The following is a 15,111-nucleotide window of genomic DNA, read 5'->3' as shown; positions in this document are numbered from 1 at the left end:
TCAAATACTGACTTGCGTAAATCAAAGAAAATAATAAAAAAAAATTATCTCGGTCTAATCGCACATTTGTTGGTGCTCAAATTTTGCACAGAGGTTGCATTTGGTGGTCAGTTTTGTTTTGTACTACATTTAGGTGGGGTATACCTGATTCAGTCAGAATAAATCGAAAATCTCCATCGTCTGTTGTGACAGCAATCTTTCGCAGCAATCATATCATAGCGCCATCTGCGCTCGCCGAAGGGATGAGCACTCTACCATTGAGGCTGCGGCAAAATGCACAGGAGAAAAAGTGGCTGTGCGGTTGGCTTGAAGGTGCTTTCTTGGCCATTTTATCTAAATTGGGCGCAGAAAATGCCGTTGCATGCAACAGCTTCGTTCCCCGCACCTTGTGTTTCTCCCATGAGTTTCTTCGCAACCTCCCTGCACGGTAGAGTGTTCGCTGATCTGGAGGGTGCATGGTGGTGCTACTGGCATCTTTACTGCGAAAGCTCGCAGTTTTGGTCAACCGTCGCCGCAGACAATGAAGATTTCCAATTAATTTTGACCGAATCAGGCAAGTACTCCACCGAAAAGTAACATAATACAAAACTGACTGCCAAATGCCATCTTTTTGTGAATTTTGAGCACTAACGAGCAAGTGGTTAGGCAGAGGTAATTTTTTTTTTCGATTTTCTCTGATTTACACTACAATTGCAATGACGCAAACGCGGCTGATATGAATTCGTAAAATTCCCCAGCCGGAGTGCATTGGGTACAATGTGCAGATTTTCGGATGTTCCGCAATCACTAGTTGCGCTGTAAGCACCGCGAGCAGTGAGCGACGGCGCATGGCCCACACTTTGCTGAAGTCGCGAGTAAGCACAGGTGCGCAGCCCATACATCGTCAGCATCGTGGTCACCAGTAACGTACACAACGAAATTAGTGAGCGGTGGCCATACGGTCGTAAATAATACCCATCAGCCATAAACAGATTTCAGTGAATCTTACATATTTATTATGCAAAGATATCAATACAACTTTGTCAGTGAATTCAAAAAGTCTCCTGTCCCTCATAAAGAAGCTGTTTTTTTATCTTATGGTCTTGAACAAGCATTTAGAAAAGAAAATTAGCAAGTTTTCTCCACATGATGGTGCATTATCTATTCCACCAAAAAGTGAAATGCTACTACAAGGTAATACAGCAACTCATAAGGCTGATTTACTGTGCTTTCCAGTTTATTAAGACAGTTTGCAAGTGCCAGGATGATAACATCATTATTCATTCAAGAACAGTGGGCAGTTAAGTGATATGGATCACTCAAAATACAAAACATCAAAAAATGTTGCTAGCATTACTGTCACATCCAGAGAATACCAAACGGCTCTGTTGCATTACCTGATCATAGTCAGGATCCTCTATCATAGAACATGAAAAAAGCTACTCATAAAGTTGAGAATGCTGATAAAGTTCACCTTTTCACCCACTACAGCTCCAAGAGAAAAAAGCTGCGAAGGCCTCCACCAAATACTGGTGCCAATGCTCTGTTCTAACCAGCACCACTAATAAATGAAAACCTAGAACCATCGCTGCAATATGCACCTTTGGTGGTGCACTTCAATTTCAGTTGGGACTTCATCCTAGTGTATGAGTAAGAAAATTAAATACTTTAAAAAAAAACCATCTACTAGTCCATGATATACAACCCCACCTAGCTCCCGATATAAAATGCAAGCATCATGTAGAAAAGCAAGTGTGCAATCCACTGTGAAACCCAGGAGCACAGTGTAAATGGCATGTTACATGAAGTTGTGTAAGTCAGTACAGGTTCAATGAAGGTAACAATCACGGCCTTGTTGGTAAATCATACTGCATCAACCGCATATAAATTTATGAACACCGGAAGGTGAGGCCCAGTACTGTATGTGGTTATGAATTACCAGCAAGCGTGTATTGCAGTTTCAAATGACTGTGCATCGAGTATGTATTTACATAGCAGTCTCCACTGTTTTAAAAAATTGTTGATGGTAATGATGACAAAATTTTTGGACAAGAAAGTAAGAAATTATTCCACATTTAAAGTAAAAATGTGCCCTGTTGACCATTTTTTCAGTGCAGGAAAAATGCACAAAGATAACAAAAACTATGAGACAGGCTCAAGCCCCGCGGTTCTCAAACTGGGCTATGGAAAAAAAAAAGGGTTCTTTAAAGTGCTTTCAGGGTTGCCTAAACACCTATATCCACACAGCTTCAACTGCAACCTTTCGTTTACTAACTTTATTTTGGAACCAATCCTATTGTAATTGCTTGTAGCAGGCTGTTTCACTAAACAGCCAGTTGCTACAGATTGGATTTGGGATTTTTTGAATGGGTATGTGTCTGCATGCTTTTTCTCTGCGTACATGTTAGGCAGGAATGGATGGAAGCTAAAACATGCAGGGTTCTTCAGCACCTTTTAGTCATTTGTAGGACAGCATGTATTTTTTGCAAAATTGATGAAAATTTTTTGACTGCATGAGCAGATGAGGTGCACAGAAATGGCTCTCAACAAACTTCACAATTCTAGTACGAATGGGTCAAATACATCCTATTTTCTTTATCCTCATTTAGTGCCTGTGGGACAGATATGTCCTACTTTTTCCGCTAAACTGTTAATAATAATAATTGGTTTTTGGGGAAAGGAAATGGCGCAGTATCTGTCTCATATATTGTTGGACACCTGAACCGCACTGTAAGGGAAGGGATAAAGGAAGGAGTGAAAGAAGAAAGGAAGAAAAGGGCGCCGTAGTGGAGGGCTCCGGAATAATTTCGACCACCTGGGGATCTTTAACATGCACTGACATCGCACAGCACACGGGCACCTTTAGCGTTTTTATGGAGGGAAAACGCTAAAGGCGCCCATCTGCGCTCGCCGAAGGGATGAGCACTCTACCATTGCGGCTGCAGCAAAATGCACAGGAGAAAAAGTGGCTGTGCGGTTGGCTTGAAGGTGCTTTCTTGGCTATTTTATCAAAATTGGGCGCAGAAAATGCCGTTGCATGCAACAGCTTCGTTCCCCGCATTTTGTGTTTCTCCCATGAGTTTCTTCGCAACCTCCCTGCACGGTAGAGTGTTCGCTGATCTGGAGGGTGCATGGTGGTGCTACTGGCATCTTTACTGCGAAAGCTCGCAGTTTTGGTCAACCGTCGCCGCAGACAATGAAGATTTCCAATTAATTTTGACCGAATCAGGCAAGTACTCCACCGAAAAGTAACATAATACAAAACTGACTGCCAAATGCCATCTTTGTGTGAATTTTGAGCACTAACGAGCAAGTGGTTAGGCAGAGGTAATTTTTTTTTCGATTTTCTCTGATTTACACTACAATCGCAATGACGCAAACGCGGCTGATATGAATTCGTAAAATTCCCCAGTAGGAGTGCATTGGGTACAATGTGCAGATTTTCGGATGTTCCGCAATCACTAGTTGCGCTGTAAGCACCGCGAGCAGTGAGCGACGGCGCATGGCCCACACTTTGCTGAAGTCGCGAGTAAGCACAGGTGCGTAGCCCATCTTTAACATGCACTGACATCGCACAGCACACGGGCGCCTTTAGCGTTTTTATGGAGGGAAAACGCTAAAGGCACCCATGTGCTGTGCGATGTCAGTGCATGTTAAAGATCCCCAGGTGGTCGAAATTATTCCGGAGCCCTCCACTATGGCGCCCCTTTCTTGCTTTCTTCTTTCACTCCCTCCTTTATCCCTTCCCTTAGTTCAGGTGTCCAACGATATATGAGACAGATACTGCGCCATTTCCTTTCCCCAAAAACCAATTATTATTATTAATAGTTCAGGGGAAAAAGTGGGACATATCTGTCCCACAGGCACTAAATGAGGATAAATAGGACGTATTTGACCCATTGACCTGCATGGGTTTCCTCACTGAGTTAGTTTCTTCTAACTACTTCGTGAACTTGTTCACACTTGTTTGCTTGTTGAACTTTTTTTTTGATAGTGTTGTTTATTGCCTCTGGGCATAAGGGGAGTTGAGAAGAAAAGAGAAAGAAAAGAGTGGGTGGGTGTTAAATAAAGCAGGAAAGATGTGCCGATCTAATGAAGGTGAGGAGGGAGCGGTGATGTGGCCCCTGCATCCAAGCAATATATGAGGATGGGTTGTCTGGCTGGAGACCCGCTGCTACTAGGTGGGCGAATTCTGGTTGGCTTCAGCACCAGGCAAACCCACAACAAGTGATGAATGTCAGCCTCAGTGTCTTGCGAGTTGCAGACTGGACACCCTAGGCAGGGATATAAGTGGTGAAATTGAGGCCACGTCCGAGTTACTGCAGAGGTGAGGGCAACCCCAACCCGAATCCTCTGGAGGACAACCTCCTCTGCATGGGTAAGACCGCGGGGGAGGGTTATCGCACACGGAGGGATGAGAGCACGTGTGCGGCTCCAAAGGTGTTCCTTTCTTGCGAGAAGGAGGGTAGCATTATCCATACTAAGGAATTGAGGCATTGATGTGGGTAGGGTCGCCAAGCGAATTGCAGAATCTGCAGATCTTTGTGTATTGAGCAGGTCACGTGGGACCCAGTCAATTGGAATGGCTTGCGGGATGTGAGCCGCCAGGCGATGTATATTCTAGTAGATTTCTGGGCTGCGGCTGGCGCGTCGGAGTAGATATTGAACTTGTTTGCACTACTTTTCCTGTCATGGAACACCAATGGCATCTACGCCTTTTGTAAGGGAAGACTTCACAGGAGACATGTATTGCCACCCGCTGGTAGAGACGTGCTCCCAGCGAACAGCGCCAAGCGATGACGATGGGAATTTACAGGTGAAAAAGAATGAAGTTGCAGCCAGAGAGGCGACGACAATGAAGGCGCAAAAAGTGCTCACACTAACTACCCGCGCGGTCAGAAGCGGCCAGCCTGGCCGCGACCATCTGATGCAGAGCACCGAATAAAAGGCTTCATGCAGAAGACATAGACAATTTCAGTCCCGTGGTGAGGCACCGAGAACTGTGTGCGAGGAGCTCTTCATGAATGAGCGCATGAATTGGGGCACGCAGGTCGGAGTCGGCGGCCAAAAGGGAGGCAGCCGGGTCAGGCTGTAAACAGATGGATTGTAGTTGATCGAGGCGTTGGCAGGTCGCGATGATGATGATAGCATCGATGGTCGTAGGGTTTTGGACGGCAAGGGCAGTGAACGCCAGAGAGCCGATACCCTTCAGGACGTGGCAAACATGGTCAGCCTTGGTCAGGGAGGCATTGACACACCGGCAGAGAGCAAGTACATCTTCAATATAAGTGTACGACTCGGCAGGGCGCTGGATGCGGTCAGCGAGCTTCTTCTGAGATACTTGAGATTGAACAGCCGGGAAGCCAAAAATCTGTCGCAACTGCTGCTTGAACCTTGTTTAGTCGGGAATATCCGTCTCATGATTTATGAACCATGCGCGTGCAACGTCAGTCAAATAGGAGGACACATTCAGGAGTTTAAGTGAGTCGTCCCAGCGGTTGAACGAACTCATGCGGTCGTAGCGGTCAAGCCAGTCGTTGATGCCGTCGCTGCAGAAGCCAGCAAACATCTGAGGGTCGCGTTGACGGCTGCTCATGGTCCAAGTTGCGGGGGTAGCAGAGGGCGATCGGGAGGAACCCGGGCCATCGGCGTTCTCCTCTTGGGACATGACGGTGAGAGTACACAAGCGGCGACCACGCAGCTCGAGGGAGAAGCGGGGAAAGAGGATACGGGGGATCCAAGGCGCACCTCCACCACGTGTAAGGGAAGACTTTACGGGAGACATTTATTCTAACTTGCTGGCAGAGACGTGCTCCCAGCGAACAGCACCAAGCGATGATGATGGGAATTTAAAGGTGAAAGGGAATGAAGTTGCAGCCAGAGAGGTGATGACGACGAAGGCGCATAAAGTGCTCACACTTTGTTCAATTTTTAGAGGGTTGTGCCGGCAAGCTGAGCATCACCGGAGACGACAACCATTTGTGGCCATTTTTTTTACCCTCCATGTTAATCAGGAAGGGCTTCTTGCTGCTGGCGGTTCTGAATGTTTGGCTATTGATGATTTGGAGCCCAGGAATAAACTCTACATAGAATGTTTGAAAATTACCACTCAAAATTTAGTTGTTATGCTAAATGTCCCAGTATTTTCCACATGGTAAAAAAAAGCGCTTTTCTCTTATTACCTGTCACCTCAAATCTCCGGAACAAGTGCATGTTGTTATCTAGAGCTGTTCCTCTCCATGCAGAAAAAGGGAATCACTCATAGGGCATTTTGATTTTGTTTTTGGCAGATCGAACATAGCAAAAAACTTGCAACGCACCTGAAAAAAGAATGAAGTTTCAAACTCTCTCCTCGCTATCTCATCTAGTTGACGCAGCTGAAGCCATTTTTTAACCAGTCATTGAAAGCTTAAGATAGGTGCCAGCACAGCATAAGTGGGACTACACCATCTCACTGCCTCTTGCAAGCATTTAGCATGGGGAACAAAGTGGGACGTACGTGTCCCATTGTTCCACAAAGAGACAGTGGAGTTCCCCAAGGCTAGAAAGATTAAAAGTGGTCTAGTCGCCTTGAGCGCACCCCTGACAAACACTCTTGTGAGTTCTTTTTTTGAAGCGATGTTTATTGCCTCAGGGCATAAAAACTATGAAGTGAGAGATGAGTAAGATGCTTAAATAAATGAAAAAAGGTGGGCTGATTTGATGAAATCAAGAAGTGAACGATGATGTGGATCCTGTGTCCAGGCAATATAGCAATCCGGATTGTCCGGTGAGAGTCCCACTGCCGCCAGGTACAGAATTCTCGTCGGCTTCAGCGCCAGGCAGTCCCACAACAGGTGGTGGATATCTGCCTCAAAGTCTCTGTTCTTGCAGACTGGACACCTGGGGCGGGGATATAAATCTTTGAAATGCGGCCACTTGCGTGTCACCACTGGAGTTAGGGCAGACCCGACCCGTATCCTCCGAAGCGCAACGTCCTCTGCACGGGTAAGACCACGGGGGAGGGTTACCGCACACGGAGGGATTAGAGCACATGTGCGGCACCGGAGGTATTCCTTTCTTGTTAAAAGGAGGGTGGTGTCATCCAGAGTGAGGACTCGAGGCAAAGACGAGGTTGGGGTCGAAATGCGGGTCGCAGATTCTGCGCGGCTTTGTGCGCTCAGGACGTCACGCGGGACCCACTCAATACAGATTTGCTGTGGGATGCGTGCCGCTAGACGATGGATGTCTTGGCAGATTTCTGGGGTGCGACTGACTTGTCGTAGTAGGCATGTGACGTGAAGGGTATCGGTGCGAATGACAATGCGGGCCGTGGGTAGCACGGGAATGGCGGCCTTTTTTTGAACTCAATGCAGTAGGTAGGTGGAGTCAACCAACGCGTAGAGTGCCTTTCAGCCAGTCCAGTGGCGCCTTCGCTTCCATTTTTATCTTGTTTTCTAGGATTCTGCGAATAGACAGTTTCAGTCACAGGCAATATAGCCGCAAATTAGGCCCACAGAAATAAAAATACACGTGGACTCTGATTTACGTATCACTCTGCGATGGCAGAGTGGCAAGCCACCACAGGGCTGGCTGATGCATTGGTTGACTCCTTCTACCTACCGCATTCCATTAAAAAAAAAAGGAGGGAGCTGGGACGTTTAATCTGATTTAATTAGAGCAATCAGCTGTACAGGACAATAACTCGAAGTTTCTAAGAATGTCCGGAATGTGTAGATAGAGTTCTCGCGGTAAAAAGACGAGTTCAGATTCCTCTTTAGTGCACCTTTAAGCTAACAACCTGAAACTTTCAGACTGCAGCCAAAGCCCAGAGTTCATACGTCCGACCACTCTGCAACAGCTTGACGAAGAATTATCAGCTGCCTGGACATACATGAATGTGCTGCCACCTCGACACATAACCTGTGCAGACCCTAAATGTAGATGTTTAACTTGACAGGATGAAAGCCTGGAAGCGAGATGACCAAGCAACTATATGGCAACCTCGGCTATGCAAGCCTCATTAACTGATAACAAGAGGCCTAAGGCACATCCTACCTTGAGAACCAGTCGCTGCAACATCTGTTACAAATATATTTTCTCGGGCTACTAGAATACAGCCCCAAAATTCGTGCTTTCAGCCAAGAGGGTTTCAAAGCTAAAACTTTTACAGCAGTCAACAGGTGATAGAAGACTACAGCCAGGGTGCAAACCAGGGTGAGTTAGATGGCATAGGCAAGCACACAAGAAATGGGATGATAAAAAATGAGCGCTTCAATTGTGTCGCCTCTTTTTCATCATTCTCCTGTTTCGTACTTCTTCAAAGATGGAAGATTACAACAGCAATACTCAGTCTTGCCATGCATAATAATAATAATTGGTTTTTGGTGGAAAGGAAATGGCGCAGTATCTGTCTCATATATCATTGGACACCTGAACCGCGCTGTAAGGGAAGGGATAAAGGAGGGAGTGAAAGAAGAGAGGAACAAATAGGTCCGTAGTGGAGGGCTCCGGAATAATTTCGACCACCTGGGGATCTTTAACGTGCACTGACATCGCACAGCACACGGGCGCCTTAGCGTTTTTCTTCCATAAAAACGCAGCCGCCGCGGTCGGGTTCGAACCCGGGAACTCCGGATCAGTAGTCGAGCGCCCTAACCACTGAGCCACCGCGGCGGGGGCATCCATTTCTCTCGGAAAAACCTGCACAGTGGCGCCATTTCCAAAGGAAATCAAGTTGGCAAACAGCAGTATATAGGCTACAACCAAAGCCATTAACAGCATCCCATTAGGAAGAGTAAGGTGTCAAGGCAAGTTAACTCATGGGATGGGCTGTGGCACACACCTGTAACCCAGCCTGGACGTCCTTGAAAAGCTGGGTGCCCCTCTCCACGGTGAGCTCGTAAAGGGACACATGTGCCGTGCCCAGTAGCACCACCTGCAAAGGGAAGGGCCGAGAATATCACCCGGACCCTTACAAGATCCACAGCCCTTTCAGCAAAGACCTCGCCACTCTTCTTCCTTCCTAGAGGCAATAAGAATTGGCGGTGACAGCCATGCCACACTGCCATTCCTGTTTGGCGGGACCCATACCAGGCCCACAGACCACAACCTGGATCACACAGCCTCAAATGGAAACATTTCCTGTAAGCAAAATGATCTAAACAGCTTACACAGCACAGGCCTAACAACCACATTCTGAGCGAGCATTATATAATGTTATCGAATGTCTAGTTGGCTACCGCTTGGCAAAAGCAATAGATCATTTGAACAGGCTTCCTTGTCACGTGGCTTGCTCTATTCCCTATTACATGATTTATGAAAATATATGGCATTTGTTTTTAACCACAACTTATAATTTTGTTCCATCATGAGGTAAGGTAATGTGTCTCCTATATACCACTCATGCCTTGCCCGCAGAAAGGCATGTACCGAATAAATAAACAAATTGAAATACAATATTTACAAGGTTTATTGTTTATGCAGGTTTAACGTCCTACAGCGACTCAGGCTATGAGGGACGCCATAGTGAAGGGCTCCAGAAATTTCGACCACCTGGGGTTCTTTAACGTGCACTGACATCGCACAGCACACGGGCCATATCTACACAAAAATAACGATAATTTTTTTCCTTAGTTAAGCGATTTCATAACACATCTCTCGTTATATTCGGAATGAAGGTGCAAATCGAACGCGGTTTTTTTTTGCTGGTCTTCGAGATAGCTATAATGAGCTCCACCATTACACTCGCAAGCAGTTAGGAGAAGCCAACTTTTCGACAGCCTTGGGGCCACGCACAGCATGGGCAAAGGAGACGGGGGCTACGAATGGGGACAACTACCAGTGCGAGCTATTAAAAAAGAAAAGGCACTGAAATAATTGAGTGCATTATGGAAACGAAAGAAGGGCTAATGGGCACATAACATGCAGCAGCAGTGATGCGGTGTGGTGACAGCGGCCACTACTACATGAGAGACTGCATGCGTGAACGTCGGAAGCTTTGCTACGTTCTTTGATGTCAAACGCTCTTTGATGTCGAACACACTGCTCAAATGACATCGAGGTATCCATTGCTTCCGTATTATTGAGTGTAGTCTCTGTTTTTTCCAAGCCCTTAGCTGCAGTTTGCTTGAACATGCTGAGATATTGCCACAATCATAATATTATTTTTTTAATTTTCGTGAAGTCTTAAGCTAAGCCCTCGCATTATATTCGTGGTTGCATTATGTACCTGCAAATACGGTACTACATCAGTATAAACTAACATAAGTATAGTTTGAGCAAGCAAAGGAAAAAGACAAAGCTAACAAGGAGAAGTTGCTTTAGGTCAACTCTTTGAAACAGCCTACATGGCTTAGAGTGACACAAAAAAACTTTGCTGTATTCCCGTATGATGTAAAACAGTGCCCTTCAAGGCCATGCAACAGTTCTGCGAAATTTATTCCTCATCATGCACTTTATGTTATGTGCTCCTCCACCTGCTCACTTATTTCTATGAACGGTATAAGTTGTCCTCCAGTGATTACTGCTCTGTCATGTCCTGTTCCATTTAACATAAATTTCAGCACAAAAAGAAAGGAAAAGGACAAATGTCTGTCCCACACTTGTAAGACTGAGCTCTGGCACCAGTTTTTTCCATCATAGGTGAACTAGAATTGAAAGCCATCATTTCTGGAGGTGACAACTAATACAGTGTCACATACAGGTAGCTGCAATATGAAAGAGAACAGTTTGTTCGCACACTAAATCAAATACCCTTGTTCCTGAAGTACTCTGCCCTGAAGTTGGAAATGCCTCAAGTGCACTATCTATCCACGGGTGAAATATTGCAAACAAAAAAAAATAACAAGTGTGCTTTTCACCTATGCTAACGCAGTAATCTTTGGTTGAATGCAGATAATCAGGTAATGCATTGCTTTTCATATCGGAGCTACATATATGTCTACATGCTAAATTGTTGCAGGAAACAAACCAGCTGCTGAGCTTTGCTGAATGACTAACTGCAAAATGAATTCTGGGGAACACATTTCTCCGCCAACCCCAAGACTGACTGATGGGCAAGCGTGTCTGGACAGACCTGTCGTAGCTCCTCCGTCCAGCTGCCAAGTGTCTGTCCTGGTCGTCCATACAGCACGTCCACCGAGACCTGGCCCGGAAAAAGATGAGTGGCCCACTCCACACAGCGCAGGCCATCCTCGACCGAGTGTGTCCGCCCCAGGGAAGCCAACTCAGCGTCACTAACAAGGCTCTGGAGGCAGAAAAAGACAAACAATAATATGCTGGAGTTTCCAAAGTGAGTTCCGCTGAGTACTTGTTGGGTTCCCCTGCCACCTCAATCCATGCATGCCTGAACGTTTCCTTTTACCCATGGTACAGAATTAGAGGAAAGCATTACAGAATCGCGTTTTAGTGTGTTAGAATACCCTGGACTTCCAACCACTTTTGCAGTGAAGATGCATTTATTTTACTTCAGTATTTCTTCAATCTTTCAAACAGCTCTTCTACCTTTCGACTGGAAACGATCTGCCCTGCACCACATATGATCTCTCTCTACGTGCTGATCACCCACTGAAAGTATCTTTACCAATTTGCGCGACTAACTGGTTCAAATTGTCACCTCTGCTTATTTATTAGCCATAAAGTGGCACTATGCCTGTCAATCTGCACTTTGTATTCACTGTGAGTGTATAACTCCCCCCCCCCCCCCCCCTCGTCTCTCATTAAGTACTACCCTTCATCAGTGGGCATAGTAAATATAATAAAAAATATGTTATTGAGTTTATTGTTCCTCCGCGCTGTTCTCATAATGTCATTTTAGGCTGTGAATTTCTTTCAACCCTCCAGGCAGTGATAGACCGTGCCCATGCTGCCATCGCCCTGCCTCCGCTTTGTGCGGCAATATGTCCGCTCTTTCCCAGTTTGCCAACGCGGAAGACAGTGCCTCGCCTTCCCACCTCACCCATGCAACCCACCTGCCCTGCCCGCCCATTCGACCACGTTGGGATCGATCTTTATGGTCCCCTTCGACTGACCCCTAACAGCCATTTTTATTCATCGTCACCATCGACCATCTCACCCGTTATGCGGAAATCGTGCCATTGGCATCTGCCTGCGTGAGTGATGTTGCACCGTTCATTCTTCATCACCTCATCCTACTACATGGCGCACCCAAAGAACTTCTTAGCGACCGCGGCCATGCCTTTCTTTCGGAAGTTGTCAAGGCAGTACTTAAGAAATGTCAGATTATTCATCGCACTATCTCTGCTTACTATCCCCAAACCAACGGCTTAGTTGCACTTTTCAATCGCACTATCACAGACATGCTCGCTAAGTATGTGAAACGCCACCATTGTAATTGGGACAAAATTGTTCCCTTTGTTACATATGCGTACAATACTGCTATGCAGGCTACCACTGGGTTCTTGCCCATTTTTCTTCTCTACAGTCGGGACCCTATGTCATCCATGGAAACCATCCTCCCTTATCTTCTGAGTTCATGCCGGTATCTCAGGCTGCTTGTAATATAGCGGGCCAATGCGGGCCCGGTGCAGGCAACCGCCGAAGAAAAGGACGGTTGTGGCCGATGCGAGAGACCTGCCTGCTGATCCGCCTTTTGAACTAACTAGAAGTCACGCTGATGCTGCCTTGATCACTGCCTTGCCACTGCCTTCTGGTCTTCACCCAGAACTCCCTAGCCCCCTTACAACTTTACTGTTTATAGCAGAGCACTGCGTCACCCTTGAGGCAGTTCTTGTTAAATCTAGGCTTTTTCTGACGAACTGTGTGTCAGTGTATTAATTTTTTTGTGTGTGTGCATTCACCTTAGGCTAGAAGAGTTTGAAGCCAAGACAAGCGCAGTTCCTCAGCATGTTCTGAAAAATCATTGCTGGTCTCCTGTATTAAGGAGATTTTAAGAACCCCCATGCTGAAGCAATGCACCGACAGTCACTCCATTGAAAACTCCATTCTGAAGCTGTGCACAGCAGATAGAAGAGGGCACAAAATGAAGTGTTCGCACAAAACTCAAATACCATAAGGCCAGGGAAGACAGAATGAAATGACCACCTACTGTTTATTGTGTATTAAGAGCAAAACATAAATTCAATTAAAAATCGTGCTAATATACAAAGGTTTACCATCATAAAGCTACAAGCGGTCTATGAAGGGGATGCCGTAGTGGAGAGCTCCAGGTAATAACCACCTGGGGTTCTATAATCTATGTCGACATCACACACAGCACATGGACATAATTTGTATTCACCTCCACCGAATGCTTATGGCGTAGTCGGATTTGATCTGACGAACTTGGACTCGGCAGTTGAAAGCCAAAACCACCGAGCAATCGCAGTAGGTCATTTATTAGAGAGCATTTTGCTGTGGCAAAGAACAAAAATATTAAACAGAAGCGAAAATATAGCTGCAGAAGAGCTTCTGATGATGTGTTCTCAAAAGGGAACGGCAACACATGACACATCGGTTATGCTTTAAAATCATGAGAGGTATGCGATTTATTGGTAGCATGTTGAAAAAACTGCTCAAACATTATGCTGTCAATATCTAGGTATAGTTATTTTTTGCATGTCTTGTTTGTACATGCCACACATGACTAAACATATGAACTTATGCAAAGGAAAGACAAAGCAGTTGGAATACGATACAGGCCTGGTCCAGGTACCTCTTATATCTTGGCAGCATGCGTAGTGCTTCAGAAAAAGTGCCACCAAGTAGAAAACTCTTATTTTCAATGAAAGCTACGCAGAAACAATGTGCAATACAGACCTGCATGCCAATGGACACTCGTGTGACCCCTGCTTCTTTGAAGGCACTGCAATAAAAAAAAATAGAAAGATTCGTCACACCATTGATGGGGGATGCCTTTTAAGAAAAACTTCCATCAAATCTCTTAGAAGCAACTATGCTGAAGAATTAAAGCTTATTACACAAAATTTAGACTATAATGGTACCAGGATAGTTAAACGCTAACTTAAAAACGTACAGACACCAAATTTTAGTAGTGTTTTCTTTTTAACAATATGCAGCACATTAAAAACATAGAAAGTCAAGTCAACAATTGATAAATAATTTGTAATTGAATTGTTTTCTTTCGTGCTGTTTTGGTTTTGGTTTCAAAAGCCAAACAACAGCTGTGACATACAATATGCGTTCAGGTCACGCGAGGCATACAAAAACTCAAATATCGTCGCTGCTTCCTTAGCATGAATTCACATCAACTTTTACGCGTCCGCTCAAGAGTGGGAACGCCAAAAGTAACAAGCAGTGATGATATCGCAGATTTTCTCATGCCTCACATGACCTGAACACGTCTTGTACATCATAGCTGAGGTTTGACTGTTGAAACCGAAACAGCACGAGAGAAAAAAAATTCAATTATAAATTATTCAGCTGCCATTGGTGAATTCCACATCATGACTCATGTATACCATTGTTCAGCGCATCACTCCAAAGAAAAACAATATGCATCCAAAGATCTGGTGTCTCTACTTGGATACAAATCGAACATAGTGCACAGTAATATGAAATGTTTTCAATTTCTTTAAAAATGGCCTGTTAGGGGCTTTAGTGCAAAAATGCAAAAGCAAACAAAAATCAGAAATGCTGGAAAGAGATGCCCAGGATGCATGCAAAAAACAAATTCCCATTCTTTTTCAAAATGTGGTCGGAGGTGGGGGGCGCACTGTTGGCATCGGTATAGAGCACCTGAGCCGGTCTTTCGCTGCAGCAGTCGGATTGCACTCGACTGTCACCTCTGCAACAGGTGTCGTCGTAAGTGCAGCCACAGCTTGCAAGACACGCTCCATGTCTTGAGGTCGCATGAGGCTTGGTGTACCTGCAGAGAATGCGCCGAGCAAGCAGGTGCAAAATGCTGCACACGAAAAAGCGTTTTCATGAAAATGATCCAACCACTGAGAGACAGCCATATTTTTGTGTTATCACCTTAAATAACTGATACTGTTAAAAGTTGAAGGAATGAAGAACAGTTGTTACAGCAAATATGTTGCGGATTTGATATCTAGAACTAAAAAGAGTTTATTTTCCTATAGCAAATGCTCATCTGGTATGTGTTCTCTCCGACATCATGAAAGTAATGTTTAAGAACAGAATCTTTCCAAATGAACAAAAGCATGGTAGGAT

The 15,111-nt window shown here is 45.3% G+C and overlaps 1 protein-coding gene across 7 annotated transcripts in view; it reads right to left on the bottom strand.

Moving 5' to 3' along the window:
* Positions 1-15,111, bottom strand: part of LOC144132662 (radical S-adenosyl methionine domain-containing protein 1, mitochondrial-like) — a 39,582-nt gene that overhangs the window by 19,500 nt on the left and 4,971 nt on the right. For 5 of the 7 annotated variants that reach the window (XR_013314887.1, XM_077665245.1, XM_077665246.1 and 2 more), the window contains 4 exons: positions 14,677-14,806; positions 13,738-13,783; positions 11,036-11,206; positions 8,804-8,896 (listed from right to left, as the gene is read on the bottom strand). Coding sequence is in view for 6 of the 7 variants with exons in the window: in XM_077665245.1 (XP_077521371.1) it covers positions 8,804-8,896; positions 11,036-11,206; positions 13,738-13,783; positions 14,677-14,806 (440 nt within the window). In the remaining variant the exon portion in view is untranslated. The other 2 variants (XM_077665244.1, XM_077665248.1) reach the window with 2 other exon arrangements.

This window comes from Amblyomma americanum, chromosome 5, assembly GCF_052857255.1.
Source record: "Amblyomma americanum isolate KBUSLIRL-KWMA chromosome 5, ASM5285725v1, whole genome shotgun sequence".
NCBI lineage: Eukaryota > Metazoa > Arthropoda > Arachnida > Ixodida > Ixodidae > Amblyomma > Amblyomma americanum.
The sequence above is the reverse complement of the archived record's forward strand: the minus strand, read 5'-3'. Positions and strand labels throughout refer to the sequence as shown.